This window comes from Poecilia mexicana, unplaced genomic scaffold (genome assembly GCF_051168715.1).
Source record: "Poecilia mexicana isolate PSO_F unplaced genomic scaffold, ASM5116871v1 scaffold_23, whole genome shotgun sequence".
Taxonomy (NCBI): domain Eukaryota; kingdom Metazoa; phylum Chordata; class Actinopteri; order Cyprinodontiformes; family Poeciliidae; genus Poecilia; species Poecilia mexicana.
The window spans coordinates 11,655,251-11,673,361 of NW_028263392.1; the positions used below are offsets into that span (position 1 = coordinate 11,655,251).

General features: G+C 39.6%; 1 protein-coding gene and 1 long non-coding RNA gene across 3 annotated transcripts; both read left to right on the top strand.

Moving 5' to 3' along the window:
- Positions 1-78: 78 nt before the first annotated feature.
- Positions 79-3,248, top strand: fam3c (FAM3 metabolism regulating signaling molecule C). Its single transcript, XM_014988931.2, has 10 exons — positions 79-187; positions 524-580; positions 652-756; positions 930-956; positions 1,362-1,485; positions 1,696-1,754; positions 1,839-1,889; positions 1,963-2,047; positions 2,143-2,269; positions 2,552-3,248. Exons 2-10 carry the CDS (start codon positions 565-567, stop codon positions 2,639-2,641), a joined length of 684 nt encoding a protein of 227 aa, XP_014844417.2. The 5' UTR covers positions 79-187; positions 524-564; the 3' UTR covers positions 2,642-3,248.
- A 6,284-nt stretch (positions 3,249-9,532) lies between these two features.
- Positions 9,533-18,015, top strand: LOC148152503 (uncharacterized). Of its 2 annotated transcripts, XR_015762221.1 has the most exons (3): positions 9,533-9,752; positions 12,851-12,935; positions 13,018-18,015. It is a non-coding gene; the product is annotated as an uncharacterized LOC148152503 (long non-coding RNA). The 2 variants fall into 2 exon arrangements; XR_015762220.1 differs by having other exon boundaries at positions 12,851-18,015.
- Positions 18,016-18,111: the final 96 nt, after the last annotated feature.

Below are 18,111 nucleotides of genomic sequence, written 5' to 3' on the forward strand. Positions count from 1 at the left end.
TCATATCCAGGCCCATTCAATAAATTTGTGTAATTGAAGATCCGTCTTTATGTATCCATGTTTTTCTGAAGAGAGTGACGCATCTTCACCTGTTTTCTACGGCTTGGGTTACAGGAAGCTTCGGCACTATCAGTCTATCGGTCAACTAGTCTCTTAAAGAAGTTTAAATCCTGCTGTTCTGGAGTCGGTATGTAAGAAAAGTTGTTAAAGCGTTTAATAATCCTGAACGGAAATAATTTTTGCAGATAGAGTCAGAGATACAGAGTCAGTTTAGCGAGTAAAGCTGCAGTTTGTGCTAGTTAGCGTTTATAAACAGATGTTGGTAGTCGGCGTCATATCCATTGAGTTGTGTTTTAGTTGCTTTTATTTGGATAATAACGCAGACCGAAGGTGATTATTAGTCATTAACAGGCCAGAACTTGTTAGCCACAGCTAACGTCTCAGAGTGAGCTTCCGTCTTTGTTGCGCAGACGTAAAACACAAAATCTGATAAAAAAATATATATATGCTTCACAATTTTAAGGTTGTTGGCTGTGAAGAAAACGTGGCGGGAGGCTCGCTAAGATGTTCAGGGCTAGCGGTAAGTACTAAACAAATGCATTAATTATTTTTAGTAAAGTGTTTCACGCTCTGCATGTGTTCACCTTGCAGGCATTTTGAAGTTAGCGGCGCTCATCTTAGCGTTCCTCCTTGCGGTATTTCTGGCTTTTCAGCTGCTGGAGATAAACGTGGAATTCAAACTAGGCAGCATGATGTGTGAGTGACGGCTTTTGTCATTTTTATGCGTTTCTCTACTGGATGTTAAGCAACGCTGTCCGTAAAATAGATGTGGAAGTCGTTCTTTAAGAACCAAGGGAGGTGCTTGTAATGATTGACATTTTTCTTGTTCACTTTTTTCACTTTTGTTTTTTTTCCCCCCTGCTTTTTAGCCAGATCTTTGCCAGCAAATGAAGCTCGTACGTATTTGCAAATTACTCATCTTTCATTTTACTTTTGCACAATCACTGCTGTGAAATGATGCAGAGTCAGATGTCTAAAAGCCTTAAAATAAGATAACTTGTTGTATTATTGTATACTGAAAGTCTTGAAAAATCCATCCTTTTAACTTTAGTAATTTAGCATGACAGTTATTAGTGTGCTTGTAATAAAAACAATTCTGTAGGAAACACTTTATCTACATTTTTATGAGGTTGCAGCATACAGAGCACATTTTTCTGAGCGTTTATGATGCCTGCTTTACTTCTAGATTTATTACTTAATGTACTTTAGACTAAAGGTTGAATTTTATTCTTCATTGTGCGTTTATGATTAAAACAGAAAACAAAAAAAAACAAAAAAAACATTATTTTTTCTGACTGCAGACACAAAGCCAGCTGTGTATAAATGTGGCCTTTCCAAGGCGTGTCCACCTGGACACATGGCCTTCAAGCTGACCAGCGGAGCTGCCAGCGTGGTCGGCCCCAGAATGTGCCTGGAGGACAAACTGTAAGTGGAATTCAGTCGATAAGATGATGAAATAATACTACGGAAAGCCTAACACACACTTTTTGTAGTATCGACCTGCTTTTTATTTTATTTTTTCTTTAACCTTTTGTAACTCATGTTGAGTCATGTGTGTTGGTAACAACAGGCCACGTCAGGGGAAAACAAGACCACAAACGGTCTAATCATGCGATCCTGACTTTTCTGTTGTAGATTAATGAGCGGTGTAAAGAACAATGTTGGGAGAGGGATCAATATCGCCTTGCTCAATGGTACGACAGCTTTTCAAACTAAAATTTGTAATTTCACATGTAAATTTCTAGTTTTATTCCTAACTAATTCTTTTTTCTCGCCAGGAAAAACAGGAGAACTGTTAAAGACAGCTTATTATGACATGTGGGCGGGAGGTCAGTGTGTATTTCCGTATTAGGCGTGTAAAGATATTTGCACTGAGCTAACTGTGTCTGTAACCCTTTATAGACGTGGCTCCGTTTATTAAATTTCTCAAAGAAATTGAAGAGGGGACAATCGTAATGATGGCCTCATTCGATGACCCAGCATCAAAGTAAGCGACGACTTCCACTTATGGATTCTACAGATTCAATTAGATGTGTTGGAGTTGGTTTGTTTTTTTTTCATGTCATTTCTTTGGTTCTACAGACTCAATGATGAAGCCAGGAAGCTGATTGCAGATCTGGGCAGCTCGGCTGTGGCGAAACTGGCCTTCCGGGATAACTGGATCTTTGTAGGAGGGAAAGGCATCAAGACCAAAACGCCATTCGAACAGGTGACGTCGCCTCCCACAACCTTCGTGCATCTCCTCCTCTCGTTGTTTTCATTTACAACAGTCTGGAGTTTCATTTGGGTTTGTTCCAGTAGAAGTTCACATCCCACTGAACTCACTACACCCTTAAGATGCTGCCGCCGTTCCATTTATGCCTCTTCAGCATCCATATTTGCCCACTGTGAAGCCTTGTTTGTCTTAGTGTTTAAATTAGCTCTGCCTAGCATAGCTACATACCTGTTCAGGTTTGTTATGAATTTCTTTTGTCCCTCCTTCTCTCTTCAGCACATAAAGAACAGCGCCGACACCAACAAATACGAGGGCTGGCCCGAAGTCTTGGAGATGGAAGGCTGCGTACCGCGGAGGCAGGACTGAGCCCGTTAGCGTAGTCTCACCCGCTCAGCCGGTCTTTGCTGCCGTCTCAGTTCAGATTGGTCAGATGTCTTTCCGTTTGATCCTAAAGCCGATTTGGACAGCTTGGAAAAAGAGTAATACTAAGCTCCAGGGCGGGAGAATAAAAGGTGCCACCGTCTTGCATCTTTGTTATAGATGGATGCTTTAAATGGGACGGAAAATAAAAAGTGCAGCGATTTAAGAAAATTGGTTCTGTTTTTCTCATCGCACTTCTTATATTTAGAGCCCAAACATCCGGCGTTGCTAGACTGTTGAGGTTTTGCACTGTTTACCAAGTAGTGTCACTGCCCGCAGTTGGGGACTAAAGTTTCTATTGTCTACACACTGCCTTAATCTATTTCACGCGTTTTGTAGCCAACAAGTGCGATTCAATTTTTTGTTGTTCTTCTTTCCGGAGTAGTTTATTTTTTAGAAAATTATCATTTTGATTGTAACCAAACATACCAAATTCACTGTGCAATGTGTAAATATTTCTATAGAGCAAGTGTTGGATTCAAAAGATTTAATTTAAAGAATATTGCTACAGTAATATAAGTTCTTAGAACAAATAAATGATAATGAGACTGTTGTTCTTTGTCTGAGCCTCTTCCTTGGTGAGTTGCTTTTACTGAGTCCCACTCAGGTTAATTAATGAAAACTCAGGTGGAAAATATGGCTCCTGTACAATTATTAAGAACTTGTTTTGATTACAAGTGTACAGTTGAGCTGTAGCTCCAGAAGATGAAATGCTACAAAGTTTTCTTCTAGGTCATGTCGACTGCCTCAGTGGGGGAACCTCCCTGATGATGTTGGAATTTTTCCTTTCATTTGAACAATGGAGCTTCAGGTTGCACAAGAAACGTCAAGCCTCAGCTGCAGGTGACTATTTGGCCTTTGAATAGGCCAGCGCTGCAGTTCGCAATTCCAGTCAGACAAAGAAAGAGAGTACGTCCGTCGTTCGGACCATTATTCGTATTCCCCTGATCTAAATCTCCCTTTTGAGATTTCTTTAGGAAAGTTATCTGGCCCACATGTTAATGCCTTTATGTAAGCGATCTCTACAACAAAGAAACACTGGTAAGATTTTGTTTAGAAGTGTATTTGAAAAGAGCCGAGTGTGTGAGTTTTCTCTCCCACACTCGAGAGAACCCATAAGCCAAACAGCTTAATCTAACCTAAAAGTTCTGCTTGCTTTGTTTTTCTCAGTTTAAGATGTCAACACATTTATTCCACAATGTTACATCTTCATTAATTGCAGAAAAGTTTATGTTAAGCAAAAAAAAAAAAAAAAGGAAATCCCTCTTAAGTATTGTAAGCAGTGGTGTCATCAAACGTTGTGTGGAAGATATTGATGTAATTTGTGCAAATATGCATTATATTTTTCTCAAGATTAATAGTGGAAAAGATAAGTTTTAACTTGCTGCCACATGTATTTTTATGTTCTTATGCCAACTTTTTACTGGTATTTGGTTTATATAAATATATACCCTTAAAAACATAAAATTCACTGAATCAAACAGCAAAAATACTTAATAAAATTCTGTTGCAGCTTTTGGTTTTAATATGTCACCCTGACAGTATTAGTGGCTCTCTATCTGGCCACTAGATGGCGCCTTGTGTTCACAAAACTTTAAACTCCGATTCAAATTATCTTTATTTTGGTAAACTTACAACAACAACAACAAAAAGAAAACCAAATTAAAACTATTTTACAATTATTAAAAAAAAAAAAAAAAAAAAGGAATAGACTGAAGCCCAGGGCTTATTGTTGCCTATAGACTCGGCATTCTACAATCAACTGTTTAAATACTTTTACTTGAGAAAAAGTATAATGATGTGTACAATCATTATACAGACTAATCTTATCTATAAAACAGGTCGCATATCTCTTGTTTCGTTACGTCATATTCATGTTTTTATGAGTATATTTTTCTTCCAGTTTCTTATCTCGTTCCTCTAAAAAATGACCGACAGGAGGCGCTATTGCACTATATTTCATTCAAACCCCGTCATCCGTTTTGTTGCGTCTTCACTGTTTAGTTGCGCTACATGTAAACAGCTGGGAAGAGTGGGTTTTTCCCCCCCTTTGCATAGTTAAATATATAAATATTTTAAATTTGACAAATATCTCTGTGGGACATTTTGTCGATGATGCATAGAGCTGTCCCTTATGTCGAAAACATCCGTTTTTAAACTGATTCAAAGTGTAAAAGCTGCTGATTTTGATTTAATTTTAGCATCAGACAAGACCAGAAGTGTTATAAAATGCATACAAATGTCAAGAATTTGTGGAGAAATCCCATTAATATGTTATTGTTTTTTTAACCACACTACATGCTGGTATGATCTGCAGCATCTTCCATCCTCCCCGTCATCTGAGCAGCATTCACCTGTCCTATCTGTGCAGCAGAAGCTGCGTCTCATACAGCCACAGAAGGGAAAAACTCCGCTGCGCTTCCTCTGATGTCACCCAAACTCCACACGCCATTCCCTACCATTTTCCATTTGCCGTCTTGTGTTTTTACAGGCCTGTAAAGGAAGGCAGCGGCTATGTTGTTAGCGGTTCCCGCTGTTACTGGGAACGTGGATTCAACACGCTTGTTTCCATTGTAAAGAAATATATGTGCTGGTGTGCGTGTCCTCATTGTTCTCTCTCATGTGGGCAGAATGCCTTCAGAGCTCCTGAAAACAAAGTGTAGGAGTGAATCTGTCTTATGTAAAACAAGCTAACTGGTGCATGATGCATGAATCCAGCCCGAATCCATCTAAGCATCATGTAAAAGCACAGAATTATAAATGCAAGCGGCCAACAGAATCCGTTTCTTTATTACTTTTGTCTTCATGCTCTCAGTATAAATCTTCCCAGTGAACAAAAGATGGCCGCCTCTCTCTGTAGAGCTCAAAGTTCTCTGTGACCCCTTGACTGTTGCCCTTTGACCGCCTGACCAAAAACACTCCTGCTTCTTTTGAGGATTCCTTTCGCTATGCCCATGAAACTTTTGATAAAAATGCCAATCTTCCAAACGGCAGACATAACCGAAACACTAGGCAGGTTATTTTATAACCGTTTGCATGTACGGCCTGCAGATTCAAAAGCAGAACATATTTTCAGTCAGAATTAGGACACCAACACTGCAGACTATATAGTTCGCCATTTCCAGATTGGTTTAGACAAGTGAAAGGAGTTCAGAAACACAATATATCATATACATTTAAAAAAATATTTAGCATTGCAGAAGTATTAGTTGCTGAAAACATTTCAGATGCAAGACATTAAATAATAAGGTTTTGCATTTTCATGCAGTACTTGTCTCAGGGTAAATTAGCATGCAGTTTTTTTTTTTTACTATTTTAAACCTTTTGTAGTAACTCAGGAACTCAGTTCTGTACAGATGCTCTGCTGTTATTTCTTTATGTGCCGAATGTTTTTGTATTCTGTCATTTATGCCATCTGAATCTTTAGCTCTGCAGCTGTTGTATTGCTTCACAACATACAGTTTTTTTGGTTTTTGTTGCATTTTTGCCTAAAAGCATTTTTCTAGGTTTGGTATGTATCAACATATACATATATATTTGTAACTTTTTCGGTCTAAATTCTTCAAAACTTGTTTTTTCCTTCACAAAGATTAGCACCCGTCTTGGGCTCCTCTTGACGTTCAGCAGACGATGACAAGCGACTCAACGAACTCGGATCGTTATCCGAATGCATACGCCGTACACACTCTGTCAGCTTTCCTGCTTTCTGACACTGAAGTCCAAACAAAGCCCGGCCTTCTTGTTTACTTTCAGCTCTGTGCATTAACCCCCGCCTATTTCCAAGACCCCCTCAGTGTCATCCACAATTGTTCCTTTCAGGATCTTCGACCCCTCCCCTCTCCGACAGCCTCGTCGCCCCAGCTTTCTACCCCACCTCCAGTCCTATGACTGCCCTCCCAACATACATGAATGCACACACTGATGCAGGCAGCTGTGTTTACACTCTGCGGGTCTGTGGGAACTTCCTGCTGACCTCAGCACAGACGCCACGGAGGGCAGGGATGCTCACATGGATCGATAACTGATTACATGGATCCTTGAAAGTTGCTCTACACATAGTGGGACTGAACTTCTTTGCCGTCAGTGTTGCCTATTATTCTGTAAACCCAAAGTTTATATCGGAGCAATGTGCTCAGAATGAAAACATCTTAAAGTTCTTCGCCGTTGGTAATGTCTAAACTTGGTCCCACACTCGTGTACATGCATGCTCTCTTTGGTGTCGGGTGGAAAACAAAGGTTTCATTCATTGCCATCATCTTGATTTTCTGCAGCACAGCTGCAACTCTGGGTCAGGAAGCAGAGGCGGATCGGATCACTGCTGGTGAAGAACTTTAGACCAGTGCAAGCGTGACCTTTAGAAACCACAAACCAGTCTGAGTTCGCTATGCTGCTGCTGTTGTGCAACAGCTCTGCCTAAAGAAGCGGGTATAGTTGCACTTTATGGAAGGTTTGAAAGACATTCATCAGTTCGGGACGCACGGAAAAAGAGATTCATAAACATGTGACATTTAGCGTTTGTACTTGAGCTTAAAAATGAAAGGATCCCGTTTTTCGCAGAAGGATTGGAGCCTTTTCCGGCGAGAGGGATGGCATATTCGCAAGGGAACATAAAGACAAATATACACACACAGAAACCGAAAATAGAGTTGCCAATTAAGCGAAGATGCTTGTTTTGGACTGTGGGAGGAAACCAGAACGCCCAGAGAAAACCCCCATGCACACAAACGCAACCCAGGGAGGCCCCAGCTGGGAGCTGACCTATAGCCCTCTTGCTGTGAGGAGGAGCAGTGCAAACTTGCAACTATTTAATATTACTGGCTGCCTTGCAGAAATATTCAAATTGCTTTCATTTTTTTTCCTCCAAATTCTCTCACGCTACAGCCCAAAAAAACTCAATGTATTTTATTCAGATTTTACGACACGGATGAAAAAAAAAATGTAGTCCAATAACTAAGGTTCAAGGTTTTCAAAGTTATTTCGCTAATAAACCTCTGAATATGTTTCAGAAATGCATTTCCTCCTTTACTCTGATGCCCCTGAATTAAATCAAGTGCCAAACACCGCATTCAAAAGTCACGTAGTTAGTAAGCAGAGTCTGCCTGTGAGTCATTTATTCTAGATTCAGATTTTAATCACTGGTATTTTGTAATAAGTAAAGCATTAGCAAAATAAAAAGATGCTTACAACTCGTAGAGTTGAGTATCAGTTAGCGTACCTGCATCATAAACATTCTCCTACATCAGATTTTTTATAAGAAAACAGATCATATTTCTAGCGCTGTGAACTAGTTTGCTTTATCTTTTACAGCTGTCTAGAACAATTTTGTTGCGTCCAATAAAAAGATAAAGCTTCGGACTTCATGGTTGTTTTCTTGTGTTTCATGCAACTCTCTGGAAGAATATTGTTTACGTGGCTTATGGACTCCTGACCGCAAAATCTGCCTCATGCATTATGCAACAGTCTAGACGAGAGTCCTTTTAACTTTTCCTGATCGCTCTCCTCCGTCCTTAAGCGATGATTTCATTCCAAAGAAACGGTTAGTATAACCTGTACTCTTCTTTTTGTGCTGCGTTTGCGTCACTAATATCAGTTTACTGCACCCCTCAAAGAAGCTGTGAAAACATAACGGAGAGATTAAATTTAAGAAAGTTTCAAAAAAAACAATAAAAAAAGAAAACTCATTCACAATTATCATACACAACAGGCAATTGTTAAATCAAAATGACATTTTTCCGCAACATTTTAGATTTTAAGCTCAACAATGACTATTTTTCAAACGGAAGGACACCACGGTAACCCAGATAATAATACAGTACGTGTACACGATTTCTGCCGTTCTCAGCATTTAAAGTAACCAGAAACAAAAGCCTCCCCAGGCCCAGTCTGAGTCAAAACCTGCACGCAGGGATGAGCGGTGTTTAACTACGCTGTAGTTTCAACATCAGCAGTCTTTATGCAGTCTCAGTCATAATTGTGGTGCGCTGCAGCAATGAAGAAAATGTTTAAAGAAAAAAAAAGGGAGGTTCCAGACATGGGTGGGCTTCTTTGTTAGGGACCGATCCTGGATTGTGGTTTCACCAAGTCATGCGTAACGGTGACTGTACAGTACACACCCTCTTCAATGTTTCCCCCCTAGTTTGGGGCCTTTTTCCTTATTTAATAAACATTTTTAGGAGATTTTTTTTCCTTACAATCTAAACTTGGATAGCGTTTCAGAAGTATTCATACCCTTTGAACACTTTCTTTTATCTTTCTTACATTTTGTGAGTTAGACCCAAACAAATTAGAGCGTAGCTTGAAAGAAACATCTTCCTCTTAAATATGAAGACAAAGAGTCGTTCCTAAGAAAAGTTTAAAATGCATGACAAGCATTGGTTTTCAAAACTTCTCCAGATCGAGCTACGATACCTCTGAAGAAAACTGTACGGTTCTTTTTGTTGTCTTGGGACAAACTTCCTCCTGACAGCATCATGCAGGTTCATGGCGGATGGATGCAAAGATAGCAGTTGTCAGAGAAATATTTAGATGAAGCTAGAAAAATCACGACTGCAGTTTGTTTTTCATTCTTGTTGGAGCGGTTCATGTTGGCACCTCCTTCCTGATAACATCACTCGCATGGAAAGCTCGATCTGGACGCCGTGGTTCTGCGCTCCGCCCGGTTAATGTGAGCGAGTTTGTTTCGTCGTCTGCGATGGGAAACATTCCAATCTTGATTATTTTTATCTTATGGTTTTTGTTTTATATTTTTTAAACGTAGTTCTAAAATAAGAATGAGGGTTCCCCCCGCCCCCTCGGCTGCAAGTGAGTTTAAAATTAAATGTTTTAAGACAAGTGAAATAAAGCTAACCATTTTAAATGCTTCATTTTGACAGAGCAGACAGACAATGCAGTAAAGTGAACATAGATAAGGAGGATCAGTTTGTCTTGAAGGATTTCCTCTTATTGTACAGCTGCTCGTCTTTCCAGAATGACAGATTTTGAGATTGTTTCCCCTTGAAAGAACAGAAAACATCACATTTGTATATAACAAGGATCTTTTTAAAACTGAGATAAACAGGTAAGCTTAAACTGATCTACAGGAATTTATTATTTTTTTTTTTTATATTTCTATTCTTATACCATTTTAGACAGGCGAAAGCAGCGGTCACCTTCTCGTCACACATTTAGGTTGGGCTTTTTTTATGGCCCTCTTACATTACATAAATGCGTTTTGTCATACTGTAAATGTCAATAAAAGTCACTTTTATGGGTTGTTATACGAGTCCGATGATTTAACTGCTTTTGTTTGAGGACACATTTAGTACGACAACTAAAATAAAATTATATCAGACACTGTTAAGCAATGAGGTCAGCTCGCTGTTTTCTTCAGACCGTTCAAGTGTTTTGATCATTTTTAAACGGGTTTACATCGCCTTTTCCAGAAAGTCATTTTCCAGGATCGCCCTGTGTTCAGAGAAATCAATCTTTGATCAGATTCTCGGAACATGCTAAGCACTCCCACAGCATGATGCTCCCTCCACCAAGTTTCCCCAAGTGTGTTTAGGGTGATACCAAACATTAATGGTTTTGCAAGTAGACCGTAATGTTAAAGTATATTCTTAAATTGGCCTCTTTCAACACATTTGAACACAGCAAATGATATTTATTCAGATATCCAGGGATTCAATTACACTCAGGCAGATTGTATTTGGCAGATAAAGACACAGAATATCCTTCCACGTCATTCATTTATTCTGTATCATCAAATTCTAGTAGAAAATGTCTGCAGTAGGAATGTGACAAATGCCAAAATGCGCAATTGATCAAATTACATCGTACTAGGGCTGAAACGATTCCTCGAATGATTCGAGTACCTCGATTACTAAAATTCCTCGAGGAAAATTTACCTGCCTCGAAGCTTCGTTAATTTATGTTTTATTAGTTAGCGCACCGTGTTCCGGCCGGGACTTCATTTGCGTTGCGCGGAGCTCTCACTTCCGCCTCTGAGTTGTTGACAAAAGCTAAGTCTCAGCGGCATAAAGTCCAATCTTCAAGATTGGCCCGTGGGGATTTTATTGATTGATGATAATGCCCGACTTTTTATCGTTTTTGGGGAACCAATAAGCATCCTTAAAATGACTGGGGGAATGCCTGGAGTACGGCAGCATTTCTCCTCCGGGGCTGCTGGTTGAAAGCGAACGGCGGGAAGAGCGCTGAGGTGAGCGGATAGCCTGAACAGGGCGGGCGGCTGAGTAGCTGATGCTTACCGTGTAAATGTAGCTTTACCGACGAACCGCACAATAGATTTCATATCCCGGTCTGAAGAAACGGGTGGCGGAGCGCATCGTACATGGCTGGTAGATGCGTTTCTGAGTGTGACCAGTGAAGGTGTCGTAAATATCCCGTATTGCTTCCCCCGTGTTCGTCCCCCGGTCTAACGGTTCGTCAGTCCGCTGGTCTATTTCCTCCCCTCCACCCCATGTTCGTTCATTCGCCCTCTCCTCCCAGTCCAGGCGGCATTTTCCGTATTTTCAAACCCAAAGCGTGACAGGTTAGGTGGCAAGGTGAGTTTAATTAATCTATTAAACTCACTGAAGATGAATACATAAACTAAAAGCTGGATTGTAGACATTTTTATAAGCATATTTGTGAGCCTGCCTCTTTGTTATTAAATTCAATATAATTTCAGATTTTTCTATAACTTTTCTTCTGGTTAACTTAGAAAGTGAGCTATTATTGTTACAGGTTAGTTTTCTAAACTACAAAAAAGCAACTGTTAGGGATGCTCCAGTATGAAAAATTGGACTGATATTGATATCTGATAGTAACACCGGTATTATGCCAGATTTACCAATATTTCATTTTATAATTTTTTTTATCCGATTACTCGATTAATCGTAAGAATAATCGATAGATTACTCGATTACTAAAATATTTGTTTACAACAGCCCTACATCGTACTAAAACCTCTATTGCTATAGATTGACTTTTGGTTCAGAAATGGGTTGTTAGTTGGTTAATCGTGAGCGGTAGCCGCTTTCCGCAGGTTGCGATCATTACGTTGTTTGTTCCACCAACAGATGTTCTAATTCTTAAAGCAAATGTTTGTTTCAAAACTTTGTGGACATAAATAAATACTTTTACATGTAAACAGAGTAAATATGTGTAAAAAATATTTACTCTGCTGAAAGTTTTTCACATTCTGTCCCATTACAGCCACAAAATTCAATAAATATCATCGTTTGCTTACATGATGGACCAAGATAAAAATAGTATATAATTCTCAAGTGTAAGAAAAAAATAAGAATTGTGGTATGCATTCCTATTAACATTCAGGCAATACTTTGTGGAACAGCCACAGCTGCCATTCGTCTGGAGTAGATCTCTACCAGCTTCGCACATTTTATCCCATGGTTATTATTTTTTGCAGAGAAAAAGTAGAGATCTGCTCAGCCTCTTGAACAGAAGAACCAGGTAAAAGTCCCACAGGATGAATTGGAGTGGGTGTGTCTGTTTTTGTGTTGGCTTAACACTGTAAAAATCATGCTTGTAGCAGCAAATAGCATAAACCAAAAACACCATCTGTAGACCTGGCAAGTGGAGGCAAGTTTATTAGTGCAGCATTATTCCTAAATGGGTCAATGAAAGCACGTTGCAGCGAAATGGCTTCAAAACTAAATACATTTAAAAATATCCATGAATTATGGGGCCTTATTAAAACTCGCATCTGTTTCTCTGCAAATGTCTCAGAATGTCGCTACGATCCGGCTGGCGCTGCTATGTTGCTTTACTAGTTTTGCATGTATGCTTTGAAAAGTCGCCAAGCTAACAGTGAACATCACCGCGATCCAGAATTCCTCCGTCCTGTATGAACTTTGCACTGTCTGCAGGTGTGCAGGTTTAACCTCCACCTCCGCCTCACGTAAGTACGCAGAGCTTATGGGAACGGCCCGGTTTCACATTTCCATGCGAATCCTGGTACAAAATAACTTCTGGCTGAACCGTGAGGAGCCCGAAGTGTGAACTGTACATCACACCTCACAGCTTCACCTTGTTGTTTGCATAAAAAAAAAAACCCACCAGTCTCCAAGTTACCATAAATGTGCTAAAACACTTGAGCAGAAGTCTGTTGGCTTTATTATTATTATTATTATTATTATTATTTCTTTGGGACAGAACGGAAAGAGGAGCAGCAAGTGCTGAATGCGCAGACTTTCACGAAGCCAGGACAAGCTGTGCAAAGCATTACCTCAGAATGCAGGTGGGTGTTTATCCACGTAGATTAGTCACCGCAGCTGACTTTATTCAGATTCTTTCAAGTCGACGTTGTTGTTGTTTCACAGAGACGGAGGGAGCGGAGGTCAATGAACCCTTGGGAGGTGTTGCAAGCTGGGCCTGCAGGTAGCCAATGAGGATCCAGAAATACCTGGTGATAGGAGAAGAGGGAGTGGCTGTGATGTTTACTTTGTACGTGTGGAAGAGGGAAAAAAGGTGGTGGTGTTAAAACAGGACTGATAAGATGACCGAGAAAAAGCACACTGTAAAAGGCGATTGGTTGGGCGGCAGGGGGGGCTTAGGGGGCGTCGGTGCGACAAACCGTTTCCAAATGTTTCCAAGTTTTGCACAAGCCATAAATGCGAATGTTTATGTCTCCGGCCTGTGTCCTCAGATCTGCCTGTGAGTTTCAGCGTCCGCATGATTGCTTGTGTATACATCCGCCACCGCAGAGCCATGCGCGTTTCATTTTAGAGCCGACGGCACCGAGGTTGGATTCTTTTTTTCCCCACAACGTTTCTGATCTATGCCCCCCCCCCCGTCAAAGCGATCGGCCTCCTATGTTACACGAGCCGCACTGAAACACGAAACCAGTCGGCCTGGAGCTCTCTAAATATGGCCCGCCAGGGCCGTGCAGAGACCACTAAAGGGGCAGGTGCTCAAAAAAAGCAAAAATCTAATTGTTAATGCAGGTCACGATGAGAAAAGTCTACCGAGTTTAGCTTAAAAATTTTTTTTTTATTAAAATCACACATTTTTGTCTCATGAAGTAAAAAATTATTTGCAAAACAAACTTATTTGTGCGTGTCAGAAATCTTTTCTTGCTATTCTAAGTTTTTGTTTGACTCAAAGTTTTTCTTGTGATTCTCACATGACGTCATGAGCAGGGCCCAAAATCGCAACTAAAGATTTCTATATAGAGCATACAACTATGCTTATGTTATTTTATAAGTAATTTCTGATGTATGCAAATAAAAGTTTGTTTGGCAAATAACCTTAAGTTCAGATAAAAATGAATTATTTAATTTTAAAAAAGTTTTTTAAACAAAACGTTTTGTTTTTAAAAAAAAAATCATTACAATTCCAAAAGTTTTGATTACAGTTTTATTTTACTTAACTGAGTTTTTTTTTTCATTGATAATTGGGGGGGAAAAAACTGCAAACTCTGCGAACCAGACCCTAAACTTACTTAAAGTCTGGATTGAGTTTTTTTCCCTTCATTAATGACACTTTTATTACACACATTATATCTATCATGGTAATTCAGGGTGAGTTATTTTTAATTCTAATTGAATATCCTTGTTGGACATTTATTTAAGTGCTATTCTCCTTCAAGGTATATTTACCTAACGCCAGAATAAATGCAATGTACATTATGCAGCAAAGGAAATTAGAAGACATATATCCATTATGGAGATGATCGGTTTTGGACAGGCGATGTGCCCCTATTGCATAAACGATACTGAAGAATGACTGATATTAATACAGAGAAGAAGCTTTTTAGTTATATAGCTTTGCTAGCAAAGTCGTTAGCTAGCAGCTAGCTAATAGCACAACAACAACAGCCTAATGTTTATATATTGCACAACAACAGCCTAATGTTTATATGATAAAAATACTGAACCGATAGATAAGAACAGTTCATCCTCACCTGGCTGTCTCCTCCAGCTCAGTAGTTCTTCAGAGTAAACCAGACGCAGAGGCCTGTCAGGGTCTGTTGTATTTCATTACCTCTCTGCTTAAACCGCGACTCTGTGCTGAAGCAGAAACGATACTTCAACGTTTTCCGTCATCTGACAAGTAGCAAGTCTGCTCCACTTTATTCACCAAAAACGTTTTTGTTTTTATTCACCAAAAACTGATCTGTAATCTGGAACATTCGCTATGCTGAGCTCCAGTTAGCCGCCTTATCTCACTGCGCGAGAGGCAACTGCGTCATGCGTCACGGGCAAAAGGTCAAAGGTAACAAGGTGACCGGCTTATTATGTTGTACAAAAAGAAAAAGCCCAACAAAAACCAATAATTTTAGTACATGTTATTATGCGTCAGAAGAGGGCTTAGAAAATAATAATACCAAAAAAAATAAATAAAAAAAATTGACCAAAAGGGCACTTGGGGGCAAGGAGATCTTGTGCCCAGTGACCCCGTTCCCGCCCCCTCTCCCCCACCGACTCGGTTTTCATCGGCTTGGATGAGAAATTCATTGTGAAATACAGAATCAACTCATTTAAGATCTATTTGCCATTATTATACCACCTCAATAACAGGCCTATCATTTTCTGCACCATTGTTCAGAATCCTCACAGCTCCCTCCTGCTGTAATCTGCATCTGTTCGGTGATAATTATAGTTTACTGGAAGAGATGTGGCCGCCTCTCGGAGTGGGGAAAATAAGACGACTTGCCATCCCCCCCCCCAACCACCCGAGCGCCTCCGGGAGCCCGTGAGGGTGACATTGAGGGTCTCATCTCTTCTTCTTGCTCCTGAAAATCAAAACTGCAGAGATAGATGATGCCCCCGCCTCCCCCCGCTAAAATTTCAATCCCCATTCTTCTGTCTCCCTCAGATAGTCACATTCATTTACTCCCTCTCACACATATCCACATTAGTGCTATGGAAAAAAAAACAAAAAAACTGGAGGAGCGATAATGGGTTCTGGTATGCCTGAGATTGAGGGTCTACCCCTCTTGATGCAAAGCGATTGCGAGTGTGTATTCGGCTCCTACAGCTCTCAGTCATTAGATCCTGTTACACTAATGGCAGAGGTCTTGCTTTTCTTTAATGGCATTTAAAGTTCACCGGGGACGAATGAATGACGCACGCGCCGGCACAGGAGTTCGCCTATAGAGGCCTGTAACACTGTCTGAAGCAACAATGAAACACCTCACGAACTACACAAGGCTTTTTCAGTCACACGTCCAACACGTCTCTCACCTGGCATTTTAAAATGTCCAGCCAAACTGTATTCCCCACCCTCCTCCCCCGTCATTATCAATTTCCCTGTTAATCTCCGTTCTATATTTCTTCCCAGATAAAATACGCAAGTGTGTAGCAAAAGCCAGTTTGCACTGGAAAACGAGCGCATTTGTTGATTATTTGTGGAAGACTTAAAGTTTGCCTCCGTCACATGGGAGCTGCCGGGCGGTTTAAGATTAAGGATTATGATTCAAAGATGTTGGCAAGCGTCCCAGTGTGTGCTCCAAAGACAGAAGGTGGACTTTCTTTTTTGTTGTTGTTCTTTTAGAACTATTTTCAGAATCTTATTGAACAAGACACTAAATCCCCCGCTGCTTAACTGATTCAATTGGTGTCGTTTTCTTTTGATCCACAAATTTGCCCCTTTTTCCAATGTGAAGAAAATTAATGGTTTATTCTGGTTCATCTCTGGCCTCGTCCCATTTTTGTGGGGATTTTTTTTTTACAGCTATCTTTCCCAACTTTGACCTATGCTGCTAGATAACTGTTGCCCCTCCCCCAGTGATGTTGAAATGTTAACTTATGCCTTATAAGGAAGAGAAAGGCTCCAATATGGGCGTAAAAAACAAAAAAAAAGCCTAAACTGAGTCATTAAATGTAGGTATTTGGTTCAATCTTTAAAGAGGTGTGTTTATTATGTGTTTTTTTTTTTTTTTTTTTACTTAAGTCAGCTGCGTATGCAGAAACGGACCAGCTTCGGCTTCATACCAAGCCAACACCTTCAGGTCTTTAGGAGTCGAGTTAATCAGGCGTCAGTGAGCCAGAACTAAGGAACAGGTCATATAAAATCCCAGGGTGCTCAGCATTCAGTCCTGGCTGATGATATTTCCAGGAACAGCTCAGAAAAACAGCAGTTCAAAAACTTTAAAATACCTGCTGGCTTCAGATTGCATTGCTTACCGTTTTGTGGCTTTTCTTAAACACCTACATTTATTAATGTTTTAACTTACATTGGCGGTTATTGCTGTTGCTTCAATTGTTAAATGACCTGGGGAATCTACCAAATTCTTCATCCTTCTGAATTAGATGTCATTTTGTCCCATAATTTTTATACTTTTAAATGATCGTAGAGCTGTGCGATAGTGAAGGTGGTGCGTACACACACACACACACACAAAAAAAAATGGGTTTAAAAACACAGAAGCAGTTAGTTTTATTCAGTCACCTTTCAGGATGAATCCACTTCAACAATAGGATAAAAAAAAACAACAACATCCAGCTAATATTAGATTTTCTATCCATGTAGCATCTGATCCGAATCTCCAGTTTTTTAAAGTACTTTCACATCCCCACATTTATTTATTTAATTTATTTTTTGCCTTTTGAATTAAATAGAGCTTGATATGTTAACTATTTCCAATTTCGCATTTTACTTTTTCCTCTTTAAAAAAAAAAAAAAAGTTTTATTCACATCATCTGTGTGGGTCATTTTTCTCTTTAACCATCAATTGTTTTGCTGTGAAGCACTTGAGGGAGCGTCTTTGTAAGAAGCTATAAAAATAAAGTTTACATGAACAAAAACCCCAACAAGCTTTGGCTTCTATTAAAAAAAAAAAATCCAGTGATCTCAAGCTCAGATCAAGTTCCACTGTTGCAAACTCTCTCCTTTAGTTTTCAGCTATGCTGCACAACCAGCCAGCCAGGGTGCAACAGTGTATATCTGTCCTCATCTTTGTGAAGTTTTTAAAGCTACAACCAAGTTCTTAAAATTCAAAATTGTTGTGACACAGCTGCAAAATATCTTTCAAACATCCTACAGCTTAAAGCAAATTTCTCATATAAAAAAAGATATTTATAGATTTGACAAAACAAGGATTATATTTATTTATTTTTATGAAAGTGGAACATGTTCTCAGTGATTAATGGAGTCAGAGGATCTGTTGAAGAGCTGGAAACTGAGTAGTGTCTGTTTAGAATAGGCTAAACACTTAAAATGTAATGAGGTATAAAAATGAACTTTTTTTTAAGTGTAACTGAAATAGTAAAACATGTTTTATTTAAGTGGCTTTTTGCGGAACAAATTCTGCTTTCTGCATTTTTAACATACCAACATGTTTCTTTTCCCTCACCAGTAAAAAAAAAAAAACACAAGCGATTCAAAAACGATCGACAGAAAAAGGACTGCAGTTTTCTCTTTCTCTCTCTGTCTCTCTCTCTAAATGGCTAAATTGATCCAGCTACAGGTTC